Source organism: Diadema setosum, chromosome 13 (genome assembly GCF_964275005.1).
Source record: "Diadema setosum chromosome 13, eeDiaSeto1, whole genome shotgun sequence".
NCBI lineage: Eukaryota > Metazoa > Echinodermata > Echinoidea > Diadematoida > Diadematidae > Diadema > Diadema setosum.
The window spans coordinates 3,675,867-3,694,873 of record NC_092697.1 but is presented as its reverse complement, the minus strand read 5'-3'; the positions used below and the strand labels follow the sequence as shown (position 1 = coordinate 3,694,873).

Sequence of the window (19,007 nt, the reverse complement as noted above, 5' to 3'; positions counted from 1 at the left end):
CATATCGTTTGTACTTAATTTCCAGTTTTCCATTTGAACGCAGTTATGCCCGAGGCTCAAATCCTCGTATATCTAAGTGATCACTATTCTGAAGTTATTCAACCAGGAATAACATCATGTTTCAGACTTCAATGACGGAAACATTGAATTTTCGTCATTTTTTTTTTTGTACACGATCAATGGAAAATTGTGAGGGTATGATATGGTCAGCTCACTCATTTGCATATTCATAGCCACTGTACAATAACTGTTTTGCGGAATTTAGCAAAATAATGTCATAACTTCCTTATTTTTTATCCGATTGCAGTCAAATCTTTACCGTTGAATTCGTAAGATTTTACTCTTTTTATATCAGACGAACTGGATTTACCCTTTAAAACACCGAGTAACAAAGCATACACACAGTAAAATTGCAAACATAATAATACACTATAAACAACACCCACTGAACAAGTTAAAGTAAAAGAAAAAGCAATAAAAAGATATATACACATATCTACAAACATGAAAAGAAAATCGACTTATACTGTAATATGATGATAATGATATAAAACTTGGTTTGAAGAAAAAAAAAACAAACTCAAGGTAATATGAATGTTACTGTACAGAGTGCTACATATAACAATATAACAAATTTACGGCAGGTTCGACATGAAAAGACTGGAAAATATTCTTGTCTCTTTTCATCTGGTGAGTGGAAACTCCTCGATAAAATTGCCGCCACGTAGTGAACATGTGTCCATCCAGTCGGTAAGTGCTGTGTGCAGGTCTCGACCTTTGCTCATTTTTTTTATCACCGTTCTGTCTATTTATCAATATTCCGAAATACTTCAAACAATGGTGTGAGAGGCGTAAGAATCGTGACACAGACTTCTTTCAGACAGTGCAACGTGTCGCTGGATTTCAGCTCCATTGTGTATACTTAACTACCGAGTCTGCATGGTAATGGTTTGTAGAGTTTGTTGTGGACTTTGTGCACAGACCTACGTCCTCTGTCATTTTCTCTGACTTGCTGTTTCCGAGAGCTGGAAACCGGTACAAAGATCCTTTCTATGGCAGTAATGATCATTGTTGAGAACGGCGTCAGGAAAGCAACAGTGAGATTCATCGCCATATCGTACATGTCGTATGATGTATTGATCCTTTCCTGTCCACTGTAACACGCCTATAATTAATAACAAGCACTCACCACGTTTATTTGAAACTCAACGGAAAGAAGAGTTTGACATTCGGACACCGGCCACAAGTCTGACGAGGGTTTTATTCCGACCTAGACCCTCTGTAATGGCTTATCGCATTTCATGTTTGACATGATAATTATGCTCTGTTATAAAATCACTGTCAGTTACTGACTGTGGTCTACAAGCGGGGGAAAAAACCCACAAAAGAATTTAGAGGGGTTTTGTGTAGATACAGCCTAAAGAAATCAGGACAGCGACTCGCCAAATTTGAAACAGAGATTTACCAAAGAGAAAAGCGAAAATGGAGCAATCGGCGAGATTGGACGATGGCTACCCCAACTCCGAGGGGACGAAGGAGGAAAGAGAGAAAGCCTTGGTCCTGGTCAGAGAGGAGAACGTCCGCGAATTCGTCGCAGCTTGTATGAAAGCGGTCGGTCTAAAGGATAGCCACGCCCTCGTCCAGAGCGAGGTTCTTCTCGATGCCGATCGCCGTGGCAAAACGTCGCATGGACTTCAGCTATTGGGTAAGTTTTGGCAGAGAGGAGGAGGAGGAGGAGGGGAAAGAGGAGGAGGAGGAGGAGGAGGAGGAGGAGGAGGAGGAGAAGGATTAGAAGAATTAGAAGGAGGAGGGGGAGGAGGAGGGGGGAGGAGAAGGAGGAGGAGAAGGAGGAGGAGAAGGAGGGGGAGGAGAAGGAGGAGGAGGAGGGGGAGGAGGAGGATGAGGAGGAGGAGGAGGGGGGAGGAGAAGAAGGAGGAGGAGGAGGAGAAGAAGGAGGAGAAAGAGGAGAAAAAGGAGGAGGAGGAGGAGAAGGAAGGGGAGGAAGAGGTGGAGAAGAGGAGGGGGAGGTGGAGAAAGAGGAGGAGGAGGAGGTGGAGATGTAGGAAGAGAAGGAGGAGGAGGAGGAGTTGGAGAAGGAGGAAGAGGAGGAGGAGGAGGTGGAGAAGGAGGATGCAGAAGAGGGGGAGGAGCAGGGAGAAATGGATGCGGATGAGGAGTGTTGGTGTAGCGTTCGAAGAGGATCAAGAGTATGAGCAGCGGGAATCAAGAGGTGGGAAGGGGTAAAAGGTTACCAAATTGGGGGAGGGGGTGGTGGTGGTTCATACAGGAGGAGGAAGAGAAAGGTGTGCATTGGGAGAGGAGGAGAGAATGAATGATGTGAGTAATGACAAGAGATTTAGGGGGAGAAGGAGCCAAGGATACAGGGTGATGAGGAAGAATAGACAAGTTTGCGCTGAATACCATGCATGCTGATAATGTTGCGTGTTCAAGAGCTTGTTATACGCTGTTCGAGAAGAGCTCTCGATTACGTCATGTACCAAGGATGCTTAGACGTAGGTCCATGCTGTGTGAGAACGGCAATAAGATTGAATTCCATTAATATTATGTGAAACCATTACAACACATTCAACATAATGATTGTACCATAAAGCTTTGCCTATCTCTTGGGATTTAATGCGATATTGCAGAATCTAACCTGTAATGGCTTTCTATGTTGTTACTTTATATCTATTTATCCATCTATTTATTTGTTTATTTATCTAATCATCTATGTATCAATTTGTTCATTTATCCATGATTATGTATGGGTCTATTCTTTCATTTATTTGTTCTTTTTGTGCTCATAAAAAAAAAATTGTCACTTCATACATCCACAGACATGATTTTAGCCAACGTTCAGGCTGGTACCGTTGTCAACGAAGAGCCAGAAATTCTGGAGGAAACTAGCGGTTCGGCATGGGTCAACGGTCGGGGAGCTCCGGGGGCCATCGTTGGCATGTTCTGCATGGACGTCGCCATGAAGAAAGCGTCAACTAATGGCATCGGATGGGTCTCAGCTAAAGGTATACAAGTGTAGTTTGGATTCAAAACATTTAAAGGTTTTAACGGAACAACAACAACAGCAGCAGCAGCAACAACAACATAAACAACAAAACGTGCCAGAGGTATAAAGAATGCCTGAGATCAAAGGCCGGAGACAATGACGTCACAGGTAAAAATGTCCTGGGTCGCGGCTGATTAACCTAGCTTCTTCCAAAGAGCTATAATGAGTGGTGACAAAAAATCTTTGCCTTCTTCACAGTTTTGACGTCATAAAGGGTTGCGTGAATGAACATCCCTGGTATTTGTGGCATATGAATCCGATATCTACAAGATAATGAATATTTCTGTGTTAAAGCGTCCAAGACCCTGTACCTTTCGTATAGGAAAAACAGAGGATATAAAAATTGTCGGAAGTAAAGGTATCAACGGCAAAATATGGCAGGTAAAATGAAGCACTTCACAGTTTTGACGTTATTAAGGGAAATTTGGTGAAGTTATGGTTATTTTGCCTTGACATCAATGTAGAACGGTACAATCATGGTTTTAGTTGTCAGAATCGTAATCAGAATCGTGGATATATTTGATATTGTTTTTTAAGAGCCATCACTGGCTATCGGGCGGAAACTCGGTAGTCTAGTGGATATGACGGATGTTGTCTAGCAATCAATCAGGAGGTCATGAGTTCGAATCCCATGCGAGTATGTGTGCTCATGACTTTTACTATGGCTACTATTCAAACACTGAATGCGATATCGAAAACCGTTTCGTCAAAACGCGTTCCGTCCTTCATCTGTCTCGCATAGTTTGTATTTTGCTTTGTTTCGTTTTGTTTTGTGTTCGTCAAGGATCCCATCATCTTGGTGCTTTGGGATGGTACACAATGAAGGCCTGCAACAACGGAATGATCGTAAGTTTGTATGTGTGTGTGTGGGTGTGTGCTCGCGCGCGCGCGTGTGTGTATATTTTTTTTCCCTGAAATCATTGATGATTATAGTTCGTTATGCCGAAGGTTCGTTATTCCGAAGATTCGTTATTCCAAAGGTTCGTTATTCCAAAGGTTCGTTATTCCAAAGGTTCGTTATTCCGAAGGTTTGTTATTCCGAAGATTCGTTATTCCGAAGATTCGTTACTCCGAAGGTTCTTTAATAAAAAAAAACAAAACAAAAAAACACACACACACACAAAAAAATAGTTTCGGTATTCAGAAGGTTCTTTAATCCGAAAAAGAAAACAAAACCGTTTCGGTATTACAAAGGTTCTTTAATCAGAAAAAGGCCCTAGCTCGTTATAAGGCACCTTCTTTTCATGGTTTATGAAGGAACCTTGTATATTTTATTTCCGGAATAACGAACATTACCTTCATTAATCAATGACTCGTCATCTCACTAACCTGCTAAAGTGACATAGATCAAAGCTGAGGGAAAAAAAAAATCAAACACTGGTGCCATATCTGGGTAGTTGACTAAATAACAAGGAATTCCCTACTGGAAAGAACACAGTATCTCATAGTGTGTTCACAGTGTGTTCACATAGCCGACTATGTGAAAACGCTCGAATTTAACAGTGTGAAGATGATTTCACACTGTGGTGTGGTTTTCACAAAGTGTTTACGTAGTAATGCTTTGCTTCACACTGTGAATTGATGACTCACATTGTATTCACACTGTGTGACACTGCGTTCTTTCCAGCAGGGTTATTAGTTACTCACAGATCACACGTTCGACGTCTCAAAAATCCCAGGCTTGAATTCCAAAATCTTCTATTAATTAGAAATGTACTATCTGTCCGAGATTTACGGACGATTTGATGTTATACTCTACAATTAACTTCATACGAGTGGTTGAAAGAAATGAGAAGTTGCTGAAAGCAGAGGGTTAACAATAATAATAATCATATAATGATTTATTTTTATTTATTTATTTATTCAAGATTTCATGCGTGTTCACAAAATAGGAATGCATACAAATGTATGCAAGTACATCTCATATAGCCAAGACAGAATATATACAATAAGTATACATTGATAAGAAGTAGTTACAGGATAGTATACAACTCCACTAAGAGAGCTACATTATTCACGGTAACGAACACGCAAAGGAATTGCAACATAAGCTTAAAGCTTGAAAATCGTTGCAACCCCCGTGAACACAATCTATATGCTTGCAAATAGTTTAAATGATACTTGATAGGAGTTGGGGGGGGGTATTTACAAAGAGAGCATGGGAACATGAGGGGGAGAGAAGAAATACATGTGTGGTGCCTATTTGTCCTGTCGGACATTGACAAGAGAGAGCAAGAAAAAGTTTAAAGTGTCAAGTCATTATAAGCATATTATACTGGTTAAATTGATAAAATTTCTCATAAATCCCATTCAAATGTCGATTTCAGGGGAAATATATGATCACAGCAAGTTTAATAGTTAATAGTATCCAGGAGTTCAGCGTGAAGCTGATAATAGAATATGTTTGATCGATCTTTTGAAAGTAACTATTTTTTGTAAATTGCGAACATGCTGAGGTAGCGCATTCCAGACATCAGGACCGCTATGTCTGACTGATTTATAGGCTAGTGCAGTACCAGAGTTCACTAAATGTATATCTGATGCTTGTCTCGTGGGATACGAGTGAACTGCACTGTTAAGTTGAAACATTGTCGAAAAAGAGACAGGTAATAGGTCTTGCTTAGAACGAAACATGAAGAGGGCAGTCTGTAGGAAATGTATATCATCTAATGATATAAATTTAGTATATAGTATTCATCCAGGGGCTAGATTCTTCAGTTTTGACACTGCACACTCTCTCTAATGATATCATAATAGTCATGTGGCCTCGCCATAATATCTCCCCCCCCCCCCCACCCGATATCCCAGGTACCTATTCCTGACACCTGGATGGGAGGGACATTGTTGGTTAAATCTGTGGTTGAATTGGTTAGATGTACGCGCCCTCCAGCGTTGTCCAGGAGTCAGCCTGGGGACAACTTATTTAAAGGAGATCTCCAGATGATTTTCAGATTTTTACATTTGAACAACTGTAGATAATTAGTTATACTGAATAACAGAGATTTAGGATTTATAATGATTAGGATGAAGAATAAAAATGTTTTCAAAATCTATAACAAATAATTGCAATGAATGAGGATGATGGCATGGCAGCCTCATCACAAGAATGAGTTGGGGCTCAAGGAAGCAGAACAAGAAGAAGAAGCAATGCATAGATTCTACACAGGTGAACTTGCAAGCCAATAGCATTGTCATGATTGTAATGGGAATTACACTGGTACATTTCTGAAATATGTGAGGCTTCTATGTCATCATCATTGTTCAGCGTAACTTGTTGAAGGTTTTTCAAAGTATTTATTTCTCTGCTCAAGGACCACAATAAATTCCACAAATCTACACATGGAGCTGTCGATTTATGTACTACATGATGTGAAATTATGAAAATCGTCTGGAATGGCCCTTTAAAAGTTGGTCCTTAACCACTTTGCCAATCCCGTGCTCCTGCCATGAAGGGTAAAGGGATAAATAGGGTGAGTTATAATAATGTCCCAGGAAGGCTTGAAATGAATACGTCTTTATAAGAATATCACTTTGTCTCATTTTCTCTTTGGCTGGAATGCAGGAGGACAGAGTTCTGATTAATCATATCGCTTACTCATATTGCGGCAAATTCTGGAACGTAGATACCATCCGACATAGTGCATTACAGAGCATAAGATGAGAGAGTCAGGCGTGCTAGCACTCACAGACTGACAGGTGCGCACTTATAGTAACGTGTGTCAGCGTGACTGTATAACATCGTAGAATACCGACATCAAGTATTGGCTTCAAACAGAAATGTCCCACACGATGAGTCATAATCATCCCCAACACTGCCTTGTTATATGATCCTAATGTAACTAAAATTACATAAATCATCTAAAGCTTAGCAGCGTTTCTCTTTTACAGACGCATTTATCATTTGATTTTATCCATCTCAGTCTTCGGAGACGAGGGATCTCACAGAACATTGCTTAACACATTCAAGAGATCCATCTACGATAAAAAAATGAGATAAAAACAAGATAAGAAAATAGACGCAGAGAAGAAAATACATGTAATATACAATATACATGCACTCGTGCACACAAACAACACACACACACAAGCTCACATCACGTACTAGACATCGGAAAGGGGCGTGTCGAATAAAAACCTTGGACTACCGTGGTTAAAAATGCAAAATGGTGGGTGTCGAAGTGAGATGGGCATCGCACAACTTTCCGAATTCGTGCATGTTAATAATAATAATAATAATAATAATAATAATAATAATAATAATAATAATAATAATAATAATAAGGTCTTATTTACCCAGGGTAGCCTCTTCAGTGTTACCACTGCTCTACCAGAGGGCCCTGCTATTATTATTACCCTAGCGTTGCCAGGTACCCATTTATACACCTGGGTCGAGAGGGACACAGTGGGTAAAAACATCTTGTCCAAGGACGTAAGCACTGGGCGGGATTCGAACTCGGGTCCTCCGATCGGGAGTCGGGATTCTTATCCACTATGCCGCAGCGCCCCTACCCTATTCACAAGGTGACTGAACAATGCCCCGAGCAAAATGAAATGATATTTTCTGACATGATAGCTATTTGAGTATTTGCTCCCCAACCCAGCAAACCAACGCACCCTGCATTTCTATTAAAGACACGTTTTACGACAAAATAAATAATGGTAATCTTTGGAATACTGTATACCATTACGGAGATCTTACTTGCCGCATAATGGTCCTCATGAGCATCCAAACGTGAGCAAGACGTGATGAGACCCGCAGGTGAACGTCATCGAGAAGTTGGAAGACGTCCCTCAACAACCATTTCAGTCTGAAGGAATACTGGGATATGATGACGGTAGTCACGACTTCTCACCTTCCCATCTTTCTTGCCTTTTCGAGCCGACCACCTTGTCAAGCAAAATAATTATCTCTTGCCCCTCGTCACGCTGGCATAAACAGCAGAACAGTCCGCCCAATAGTGGGTTTTAAGTATTGCGAAACCAGGACCAGTGCAGCTCTATGATGTGTGTATTTTTAAGCAGAGTGAGTCAATTTGCCGCAAGACACGTAGAAAATTGCTATTTCTAATTCGAGGTCGGCACACACAAATTAGCATCATGTTTCGTTGTTGGTGTTTTTTCCCCTCCTTGATTTCACTGACTTGGAAGCGATGACTGGGGGAAATGAATAAAATCAAGCTCAATCTTCCATTTTAGCTCGCGTGGGACCTAGAACGTTGGGAGAGATCCTGTGAGTCAGGAAAATATGTGCGAGTTACGATGACACAACTGTTATGACATCAAGTGATGTGTTTATTTGAAATGAAGTTTGCCAGAATGCGTTGACAATGATCAGTGTTTCTGGTTTCTCTACCCGAAGTCTTGGCAAGACGATGAGCTCAATGAGGTACCCCTATAACTTCGAGCTGTGCGAAATTCATCTGAGATGCCTTACCCATGCCGATCGTGAAGTGGACGTGACACGTTACCATGGGAACGGGTCCCAACATCCACAGACACGAAGTTCGAATGGCGTAGGCTCTGACTATAATAATAGGCGAGAATATCGACTCACGCGCTGACTATACCTGACTGTCACGCAGAACCGGTGCCAAGGGATTGAAAAGGAATGATGAATACATGATCCTTCGAATGGCAACCTCTAATGGTTCTTTAAGGTCGCACTCATACGTACATATTATACACACGCACACGCAAACATACAGAAAAACACGGATACACACTTTTAGTCCCTAGCACTCTCTACAGTGCAATGTACTATAGACACAAAGTCATGGTCATTTACACAGACACATAATCCATACTTCATAACCCTCACACATTTTCACACTCACATCACGGAGCTACAATGCTACATATGAATTTCCCAGATCTTCCAAACTTGACTCTATAGGATGTAATGAAAGCACATTCTATTGTAGAGTAATTACAGGCCCTAAATATAGACAACCTTGCACTTTGAAGCCGAGAAAAGAGCTATCCATGGCTCATTAGCCTCGTTATATACTCACTTTCTGCCATCCCGTTCTTCTCCCGAATTCTCCCTGAAAATTGTCGCCATGCCCCCAAAAGGACTTCCGCGTGACTAATGTCTATTTCCTGAACGAACTGTGGCCATCTTCGGGACACGCGTCCCCAGAAAGTAACCCCTCCACAGTCACCATTTCGTTTTCATTGGAAGGGGACCGGGAAGGGAAAGTTAGGGTGCACTTCAAAAGAAATACTATAATATTACAGCAAATCTGGGGCAGCAGAATCGCCAGAAAATATTTGTTCTAAAAATTCAGGCTGTATGTAATTGAAGCATACATTTCAGAACTGTAATTCAGATTACAGGTCGCTATATGTAACCTGGACTAGCAGAGATATACTGTAAATGTTATGTTATTCGGTAGAAAAACATATTTATGTACATTATTATTGAACCAAAATTTCGAACGTGTGTGGCGATCCACATCAGTCGTGTATATGTAGTGCAGAGTCGTCAGAATGATCTGCTCTGTTACCACAGTTTAGAGAGTGCATGAAATCTTTTTTTTTTTTAATTGCTATATATTACATTCTGAAGACTAGGAGTGTCACTCAGGTTGAAGATCTAATGCAGTAGTAGCTGAATGATAATTGCCATGAATGACGATTCATAGAATCATTTCTTGCGACGACCACGATAAGTGTGCCAAACGGCCGACAAGCATTAGTCAAAATAACCATTGCTTTTTATTATGACGACAATTTTACGCGACATCACGCAAAAGGTCTGTCTGAAAGTCTGAAGCCCTGAGAGGTTTAGATTACACAGGACTCGGGGAGAAAGTTTGATTTATATAGAGTGCACCTCTACGGAAAGGGAATTTCCGAGGGGGGAAAAGAAAGGGGGGGGGGGACGGCTGATAGAGGGCACATATCCGACCGACTTTCTTTTTCTCATTATAAGCATTACGTTATAGATAGAAACTCTACTCCAGCTTCAAGCTAACTTTAAGAAGAGGAGTAACAGACATGTCGGACCAGAACTGAGATGAATATGTAATGTTCAAAGTTTTATAGTCCCCCCCCCCCCCAAAAAAAAAAAAAAAAAAGAAAAAAAAGAAGAAGCAATCACAATTACATTATGTAAAATATTTTAGGGATAATGATGTCAGCACATCACGGTTATCCCGCTGGTTTCGGGAAATTTGTAATGAGGTGGGCTAGGAATGACCAAGTCTTCCCTTATTGTATTATGCCAATGAGAACGATAGGAATGATCTTTAAGAGATTGAGGTGTATGAGGACTTGGAGGAGGCAGTTACGCCATCACCTAACCCTATTTACGTCATGTTCTGTGAAGTCATGTAAAACGTGTTTTCTATAGATTTTATCCTCTCAGTGATAATGCCAGTTTGAGCATGTGTATAAGTGGCATCGCACAGTTTGCAATCAACCTAATCAACCCAAAAATGAGGAGGGGTTCGTTTTTGACAAGGCAGTCTCTCTTTATTTCAACCCGATAGGGAGTTTGCATGTCGAACACCTGGCTGGCCACTGTGGCACCGTTATCCACGCAGCGAGCCCTGGGCACCAATCCCATCTCTTTCGCCGCACCCGCCTTGGACGGAGACTACATCCTGTTTGACTCGTCCCTAACAGTATCTGCCATGGGAAAGGTATTGGAGTCCACGCGTTCTGTAAGCGTCATTCCACTTTCTCTAATTCACCATTTAGTCCATTAAGAAGATATTGCTGGAGCGGACTAATCCATTTTCTCACTCTGGAGTAGCTCTCCTTTCTTTCATCTTCCTCTTCGTCCACCTCCTCCTCCTCGTCGTCCTCCCAGTCATCCTCCGAGTCATCTTCCTCCTCCTTCTCCCACTGCTCATTGCGTATAGTCCCTTTACCCTTCTGCTTTCCTCCGCTGTTGCTTTTAGTTCTTTATTCATATTCCTAAAACTTGTGTTGTGATCTCATATGAAATTTGCAATGAACAGAAAAGCCGAAAGGAATGTTTATGCGAATACGGGGGGGGGGGGTCCAGTCACATCAATACAACCCTTATTAAACTGTCTTACCAATTTTTGTCGTCATCTTATCTTAATAGATGTGTCAGTTTGTTTGTACATGTATTCTGCTCTTTTCTATTGTTTGGAATCGAGATACGTGAGGCGCTCCGAAGCGGGAGCAAACATGTTCAAGCCGGGTTGGGCGTGGATCAGTTCGGTGTCCCCACCCAAGATGCGGAGACAATCTTGTTCCGTGGTGGCGTGGTGCCGCTAGGTGGGAGCGGCACCACTACAGGTCAGCTGTCTACCGCTCTGAAGATTAATATATCAATATATATAACCATCATCACATTCTTTACCATCGCAACAAGTATAATGATCACTGTCAGCACCATTGCCATCACTGTTATATCATCGGCCGCAACACCATCATCTTTCTTATTACCATGTACTTCCCATTATTATAGTATCACCTATCATTACCATCATCATCATCATCATCATCATCATCATCTACTCTGATCCTAAAAATCATTACCATCACATCATTATCAGCGCCATCACATCATTATCAGCGCCATCACCATTATCATTTCAATCATCATAATGCATGTTTATCATTGCCACATCATCACTATTTACCACCATTACTATCATCCTCCTCATCATCATCATCATCATCATCATCATCATCATCATTACAACTATTACCACCATCAAGGAATAAATAGCATTACAGTGTTTCACCACCTTCAGAATTGCAAGGGAGATGAGACATCATTTTGTTAAGTCCTTTTTTTCCGTTGGCAAGTCAAATTGCCACATTCTCCGCTTTCGATGAATTCATCTTTCTGACTCATTTTGGTACAAGTTGCTCTTGCGTCCTTCCTGGCACACATTAATTTATCCGCTTGGCAGCCAACATTTTAGACACAAGTGGTCTTGATTTTGTCAGCTGTGTCTTCGTAATTGAGCTACAGTGGTTATCGAGATAAAAATGAATAAATACAATGATCATTGTCAGAGGCTTAGTTTCCAGCTGTCTGCAATAATGGCGAAATACCTCACCTAAAGAAAAAAAGAATGTTAAAACAATAACACAGCGACTCTGCCTGCGTAAAACAAATCAGTGTGATTCAGCTGCACGGATTAGTGTCGATAATTGGCACACACATGATAAAGTATCCCTTATCTCAGGAAACAACACATTTATAACATACGATAAGCAAAGTCCAAGAATGAAAAGTAACAACGTAGGTAGGATCTGCTTTGAACAAAATGATATTTATGTGCTGAGCTACTCTTTTTAATATTCGGGACTTAGTAATACGGATAAAGATGGCCCTGTGTCTTCAAAGACAAGGAATGGAAAAACAAAAACATATAAAGCAGAGTTTATTAGTCAAGAAACAGAGCGCCAACAAGCTGCTTAACCATGTTAACAGAGTCCATTATTTTCCCATTCTGACACTTCGTGATATTGAGCAAGCGATGTAAAATCTCAGTGATCATGAAAAGGAATATTATCAAAGGATTATATCCCGGATTATAATATTATCAAAGGGATCGCTATATAAGTGCGTTTTGCAATTCCTCCTCTAAAATCGACGATGTATGTTTGTTATCTGTCTGCATCGGCAATTTTTGTTGTTTTTATGCCTTGCGTGGAAATAATGTCAAATTCTTTGTTAGTCACTGCGCAAGGCAGATCAGGTTTTGTCAAGACCTACACCTACTTGAATAATTGCGGTAACAGAAGTGAGCTTTTAAGAGAATACGCGTAAGATGTACATCAAAGATCATCATTGTCATCATCATCATCATCATAATCATCATCATCATCATCATCGCTACAACCATTAAATCTATAACCACATGCGATATTCGAGGTCATCATCTTATAGATATTGTGCTGAACATCGCGATTTTTTTCTTGATATCCATTTGAGTTGTACATTTTACAGTGTTTACTTATGCCTACGTCGTAAGTTAGTTTATTCATGATTATCAGGTAATCATTTCTTTATTCATTTTCTTTATTTCTTCATCAATTTATTTTGCTAATATATAGCATAGTAAATGAGTATAGTTCATTCATTCATTTATCTATTTCTACTTGTTTGTTTATTTATCTATTTGTTTGTTTATTTGTTTGTTTGTTTGTTTGTTTGTTTGTTTGTTTGTTTTAGGTGGCCACAAAGGGTTCGGGCTCCTCCTTTTGGTTGAGATTCTCACTAGCGTACTGACCGGCTCGGCGTTCTGCACCGACATTGCCAAAAGGCCTACTGAAACTGGGGCATTCGTGGGAGGAGACTTTGTAAGTACAGTATCAGGAACCGTTTCCGGTTAACACTGTCATTCCCAACAGGTGGCATCTCTGTACGAGATGTGTTTTTAATACCATTGTACTGGTCCCAAAAGAGTTTCATATGCATAATTATTCAAGAGATTTTTTGAGAAACGATCTCATGCTCAGACAGCTCGCACTTTATCTGAAAATCGAGGTTGTGATCCTTTCAAAACATGATTAACTCGTTAATTTTTTGTCCCTTCAACAGTGTTCAAGTTTTCGACAAAGTTTTCTCACCACACTACCTCTCAAACTTTAGGCGAGGCTGAATGAAATGGATGCCACGCCGTCATAATTTAAGAAATATAGCAGTGTAGAGTTGAGTCCATCTGGTTCTGCATTCTAATGCCCGTTATAATAGCTTCATCAGCACTAGAAACACAAATCATGATTTTCATTTGCGTGTCACAGGGGCAAACTTTCATCGCGATTGACCCCGCCCATTTTGGCGGTGGTTTCGTGGAACGGATGCAACGCCTCTTAGACTACTGCAGACAGCTTGACAGGGTAAGCGAAATTTATTATGCACTTGTATTAAAATGCCACGGTATTATATACATGTAGTCACACAATAACAAGAACTGAGGAGAGATTACTGGTGGATATAGGTGTCTGATGTGGTGAAGAGAATAATAAAAAAAAAAATATCTGTAAATTCAATCGGTAAAAGCAATTTTTTTCGGCACAACAATGTTTGAAAAAAATTATCTGTAAGAATTCATAGGCTCATAACATTATTCAGAGTGTAGTCGGACCTGCTTTTTATAACACTGTAAAGGTCAAATCATTAGTTGCATATACGGCAATAATTGAAGGATGTCAAGCTGCCAAAATAATCACCATCGTGTCAGCTGTACAACCGATTACTAGCAGTGACTAGTAACTCTATAATCATTTGAATCATAACGTCCCACAGACAACATCTTTGCACGATGCTATATCTCTTTATTGGAATTCTTATTTTTCTCTGCTAGTATTCCATCGTAATGATATATATACAAATATTTTTCTCTCACATTTTCTGCCCTTATTTTGGTAGTAAAGAATTATTCTCGTAGCAGAATTGTCAAAAGCCTCGAAATCGCTAAATTAAAAACTTCCTTAAATTGTCAACACAAATTCCGCTGCTGAAAGTCCTTATTTCTCTCTCAATTGACGTTTTGTTATAGATTTTCATTTCATGCTGCGCAGATTTAATGATTATATATATAGTCAGTGCCATTTAATCGTTACTTCAATACAGGATATATAGATTTTGGAGCATTTTATAATTTGATGGAAAGATAATGAGTTTCTGCAGCAGAAATTACCGATGATTTTTTTTAAAGGTCAAGTTTACTCCTGAAAAATTGATTGCATTTCAATAACCCCACCTCAGGTTGACGAATCACAGCCCGTGCGAATACCTGGAGATCAGGGGCGCGAGCACATTGGGCGAACAGAGCAAGACGGCGGACTTTGGTATCAGAGGGGACTTGTTCAGCGGCTGGTATGTTAAAGAAGTCAAGTTGTAAGTCTTTTACTTGTAATTGGATAATGGACGGTCGGATATTCTCTTTTCTCTCACCCTCCCCCCCCCCCCCCTGCTTTCTATTTCACCAACTGTGTGATTTTACCCCTCCGCGTGGACCTATAACAGTATTTTATTTGTTGTGTGTTTAATCAGGGAATTTGTGATACTTCCTTGGTTTAATAATGACAAATGACATGAGATGTTGAGATTTCATTTCTGCATTATTTGAACTTCTAAACGTAATCATATTTTGCTATAATTATGATTTAAAAGAAAATACAAAGTATCATTCGACATAAGTGCATGTGACAGAACAAACTTGATACATCCGATCGTAGAATATACAGTTTTGTAACAAATTTGTAGATAGAAGTTGAGTAACGCAGGTCGTCATGTTACAAGCTGTTGATGACATCGATGAATCTGAAAGATCGACTACAGCTGATTTTCAGACGATATAAAAAGGGGGTAAATAAAGCTCGATGTGTGTCCTCTTTCGTCTGCGTTAGAATGCCAAATTGAAGAGTCTTGGAGGATCAGTCGAGTTACGGCAAGTACGAGTCCAGAGCAAAGAAGATGACGTCACATCAGGAGCCGTCAACACGATAGAGTCTTCGCCGTAGGGGCGATTCACGTGTGAAGGGAGGGCGCCTTACCATCGCATATTGGTCACACAGCCGCGGCACATTTCTTGTGTGCGCTCTACCGGCTACAATTTTTTTTTTTTGCTTGTCTGTTTGTGTGTTTGTGTGTGTGTGTGTGTGTGTGTGTGTGTGTGTGCGTGTGCGTGTGTGTGTGTGTGTGTGATACAGATGTTGTTAAACTTAAATGGTTATGGGTGTAGGACAATCTATGTCTCATACTGTTTTGGTGGCGGCACGCGGTGTATGTGTATGATATAGATATAGATTGGACAACTCCAGAAACACATTCCTTATATACCTGGCATACGTGAGTTTAATCACGTTTCATGTATGATCGAAAATGATAATGAAGTATGTACTGATTTCAAACTAATCCTTATTGTTTCGTAACCTCCAAGAATATCAGTTTTGTGTGAAATTTTGTTACGGATGTGGTAACGGTCAAATAAAAAACAACAACCTTACTTAAAAAGCATTTATCTTACCACAAAGCATGAAAATATTTATGTATTCAACATAAAACACTCGCTTTTCAGTCCTTGAGGCATGTATATAGGACAACTTATTGGTGGGAGTAAACACACGTACAACCTATTCTGAAGGCTATATTGTTCTTTACAGTAATATTCTCGAGGCTTGATAAATTGCTCTACAGCATGTGAACAAGTTGAAAAGGCCCAGTCACCTAAAACCTTTCAAACAAACAAACAAACAAAAAAACAAACACCCCCTCCCATACACACTCGCACTTTGACGAGTAAAGTCACTAACTTCAAAGCTTTCTCAGGACACTTTTTCTACTTTGGATACAATAATAATACATATTTAGAGTAGAAGTAATATCATTTTGTTCTGCGCTGTAGGAGTAGTAGTAGTAGTAGTAGTAGTAGTAGTAGTAGTAGTAGTAGTAGTAGTAGTAGTAGTAGTAGTAGTAGTAGTAGTAGTAGTAGTTGTTGTTGTTGTTGTAATAGTAGTAGTGGTAGTAGTCGTAGTTGTAGTAGCAGCAGTAGGAGTACAATGTACATGTTGTAGAAATTTTACTTCCTTGTTATGAGAACTTTGTTATAAGTGGATTCATTATAATAGGAGTACACTGTATCTTCTCTGTCTATTCTCCGTTTTATTTTATGTTATGTATTGTATTGTATTATTTTGTTTTGTTTTGTTTTCACTCATATGTATCATTACATTTTGCAGGGGAAAAAAAATCAAGCGTGACAATCCAACTTTCGCTAAACGGGCACGCACACATTGACCAATCAATGGATACTTAAATAAATGCTTGCCTGAAGAAAAAAGATGAAGAGGGGACGAGGAAAGGAAAGTAGAAAAGAAGACGTGGTAGAAGAAATGAGACAATGAAATGAATAAATTAATCTGACGAAAATGGATGTGTATCTGTCTGTATTCATATTCATATTCATGTATATTCTCTATACAAATGTAATATTAACAATGCAATTTGTTGCCAAGACAATGACAAAGTTGCAACACCGACAACATGCATTGTAAATCTACACACACGCACGGACTGTGGTGCATAATATAACTTTTCATACACAGTGTATGTACAAATATTTCAGGAACTCACAGAAGATTCTGCTGTTAACATATAATGATGTCTATTGATAAATTTGCCCAGAGTTGTACAATTATGCATGTCCAAAATGCGGATAGAATTCCCCTATACATGCACTTCAATTTTATAGGTCCAGCATATTCAGAAACTCATTTCATACAGATAAATTAGAGAGATAGGGGGTACGAAAATATTCAATATGAGAATACATGTACATGTATTAATCTCCACATGAATTTCCACTAAATTAGATAATACCCTGGTCAGCAAAATGTCTTGTCTGTGGAATTTCATGATGAAGCATTGTGTAATATTTCAAATGAAGAGAAAGATGCACACAAATTCAACACACAGCCCTAGATAAGAAGAACATAAACATTTGAAGAGTTTGTTTGCAAAAACCGATAAGTCCATATTTGTCAAATGGAAATATTTGCGATTAAAGGTCAAGAAAAATAAAGAGAATAATAAGAAAATTTTTGCTTCTTTTGACCATAACTTCAAAAATATACCTTTATATGTAGTTACCAATATATCATTTAAAAGGTATTATTTTGTACTTTATGACAGAGACCGTACTTCAAAATCTTCAAAAATGGACTTATCGGTTTTTGCAAACAAACTCTTCATTTATTACACACACAATATCAAGTACATTTGACTCTTTAAAAGCCACTTACTGTTCAGAGATATTCTTGACAAAAAAATTGCACTTAAATGTCTTTGTAAGCATACAGAAACACTCTATTGTTGTCTGAGCAAGACCAACTTGGAAATTCTCATAAAGTCAAACTCATGCTCCTGCAAAAGGATATTTAGAAGTGATGCTCTGTTGTATATTATGTAATGTAACCAAGCTGTGTTTAATGACCAGCTAAGTCTCCTCCCATAGCTTTCTTCACAGGAAAATCACAGTATCTTGCTGTCTATGAATAATTTACAAAAATCTTTTTGTGCCAAAATGTGTCACAATGGTTTACAAATGTACTTACACTTGGAGCAGTGTCTGCACTTTACATATTTGTATCAATAAATAATGTTGTGTTTTAATGCCTACAGTTATTCATTGTTTTATTTATTTACTCACATATCAGTTATAGACCTGCTAGCAGTATACATATCAAACTTAGATGGCCATTTTGATGTCATCATTTCTTGGGGTAAGTGTTGTAGTCTTCAAATAGTAACAGTTTTATTTTTATCACGTCTTTCCTCAGTTCTCCAACCATACACAGAAATCAATTTCTGGTTATCTACTATTTTCCCCCATGTGTAAAACATTGCAACCATCCCCATATCTAAAGAGCTCTCTCCCTCTCTCTCTCTCTGGGAAGTATAATGTAGCTGAAGGATTTGATAACCATTGTCCAGCTCTATGAAAGGCCATGTGTACAATTTAGTCATCCAAAGGTAGTCTCTCCCCCCCCCCCAACATCTAGCCGCAATGTCATCTGACATTACCTAAATATGTTTTCATCTCAACAAACATTTTTGCTGCAACTTATTGACAAACTGCCCTACATCAACGTGTTTTAACACCGACTGACATGTTTAACACTGATCAATTCAGTGCTTATTTGCACTGATGCAGAACAATTTCTCAATCAGTTGCAATAAAAACTCAACAGAAGAATTTCATGACTGTGAATACAGTTGCTATTTATATATGGGTAAGCATTTAATTTGGTTTCAGCTTTGTTCTGAGTTTTCCTTCACAAGAGTTCATTTCTGCCGAGTGATATAATTTTTATGCAGCATAAATCATCCAAGTGGAAATATTGAATAGTCTTTAAACACCTGAAACACTCAGAAATGAATCAGCTGGGATGGGCTCTTCAGTCCCATCTACTCAAATTCATGTGACAGAGATGTTAACAT

At 39.3% G+C, this 19,007-nt stretch overlaps 1 protein-coding gene across 1 annotated transcript; it reads left to right on the top strand.

The window, feature by feature from the left end:
* The first annotated feature begins 1,482 nt into the window (after positions 1 to 1,482).
* LOC140237097 ((2R)-3-sulfolactate dehydrogenase (NADP(+))-like) lies at positions 1,483 to 15,529 on the top strand. Its single transcript, XM_072317035.1, has 9 exons — positions 1,483 to 1,705; positions 2,838 to 3,023; positions 3,849 to 3,910; positions 10,558 to 10,710; positions 11,197 to 11,338; positions 13,233 to 13,360; positions 13,805 to 13,900; positions 14,772 to 14,882; positions 15,416 to 15,529. The coding sequence occupies exons 1-9, from the start codon at positions 1,483 to 1,485 to the stop codon at positions 15,527 to 15,529; spliced, it is 1,215 nt and encodes a 404-aa protein (XP_072173136.1).
* The last annotated feature ends 3,478 nt before the right edge of the window (positions 15,530 to 19,007 follow it).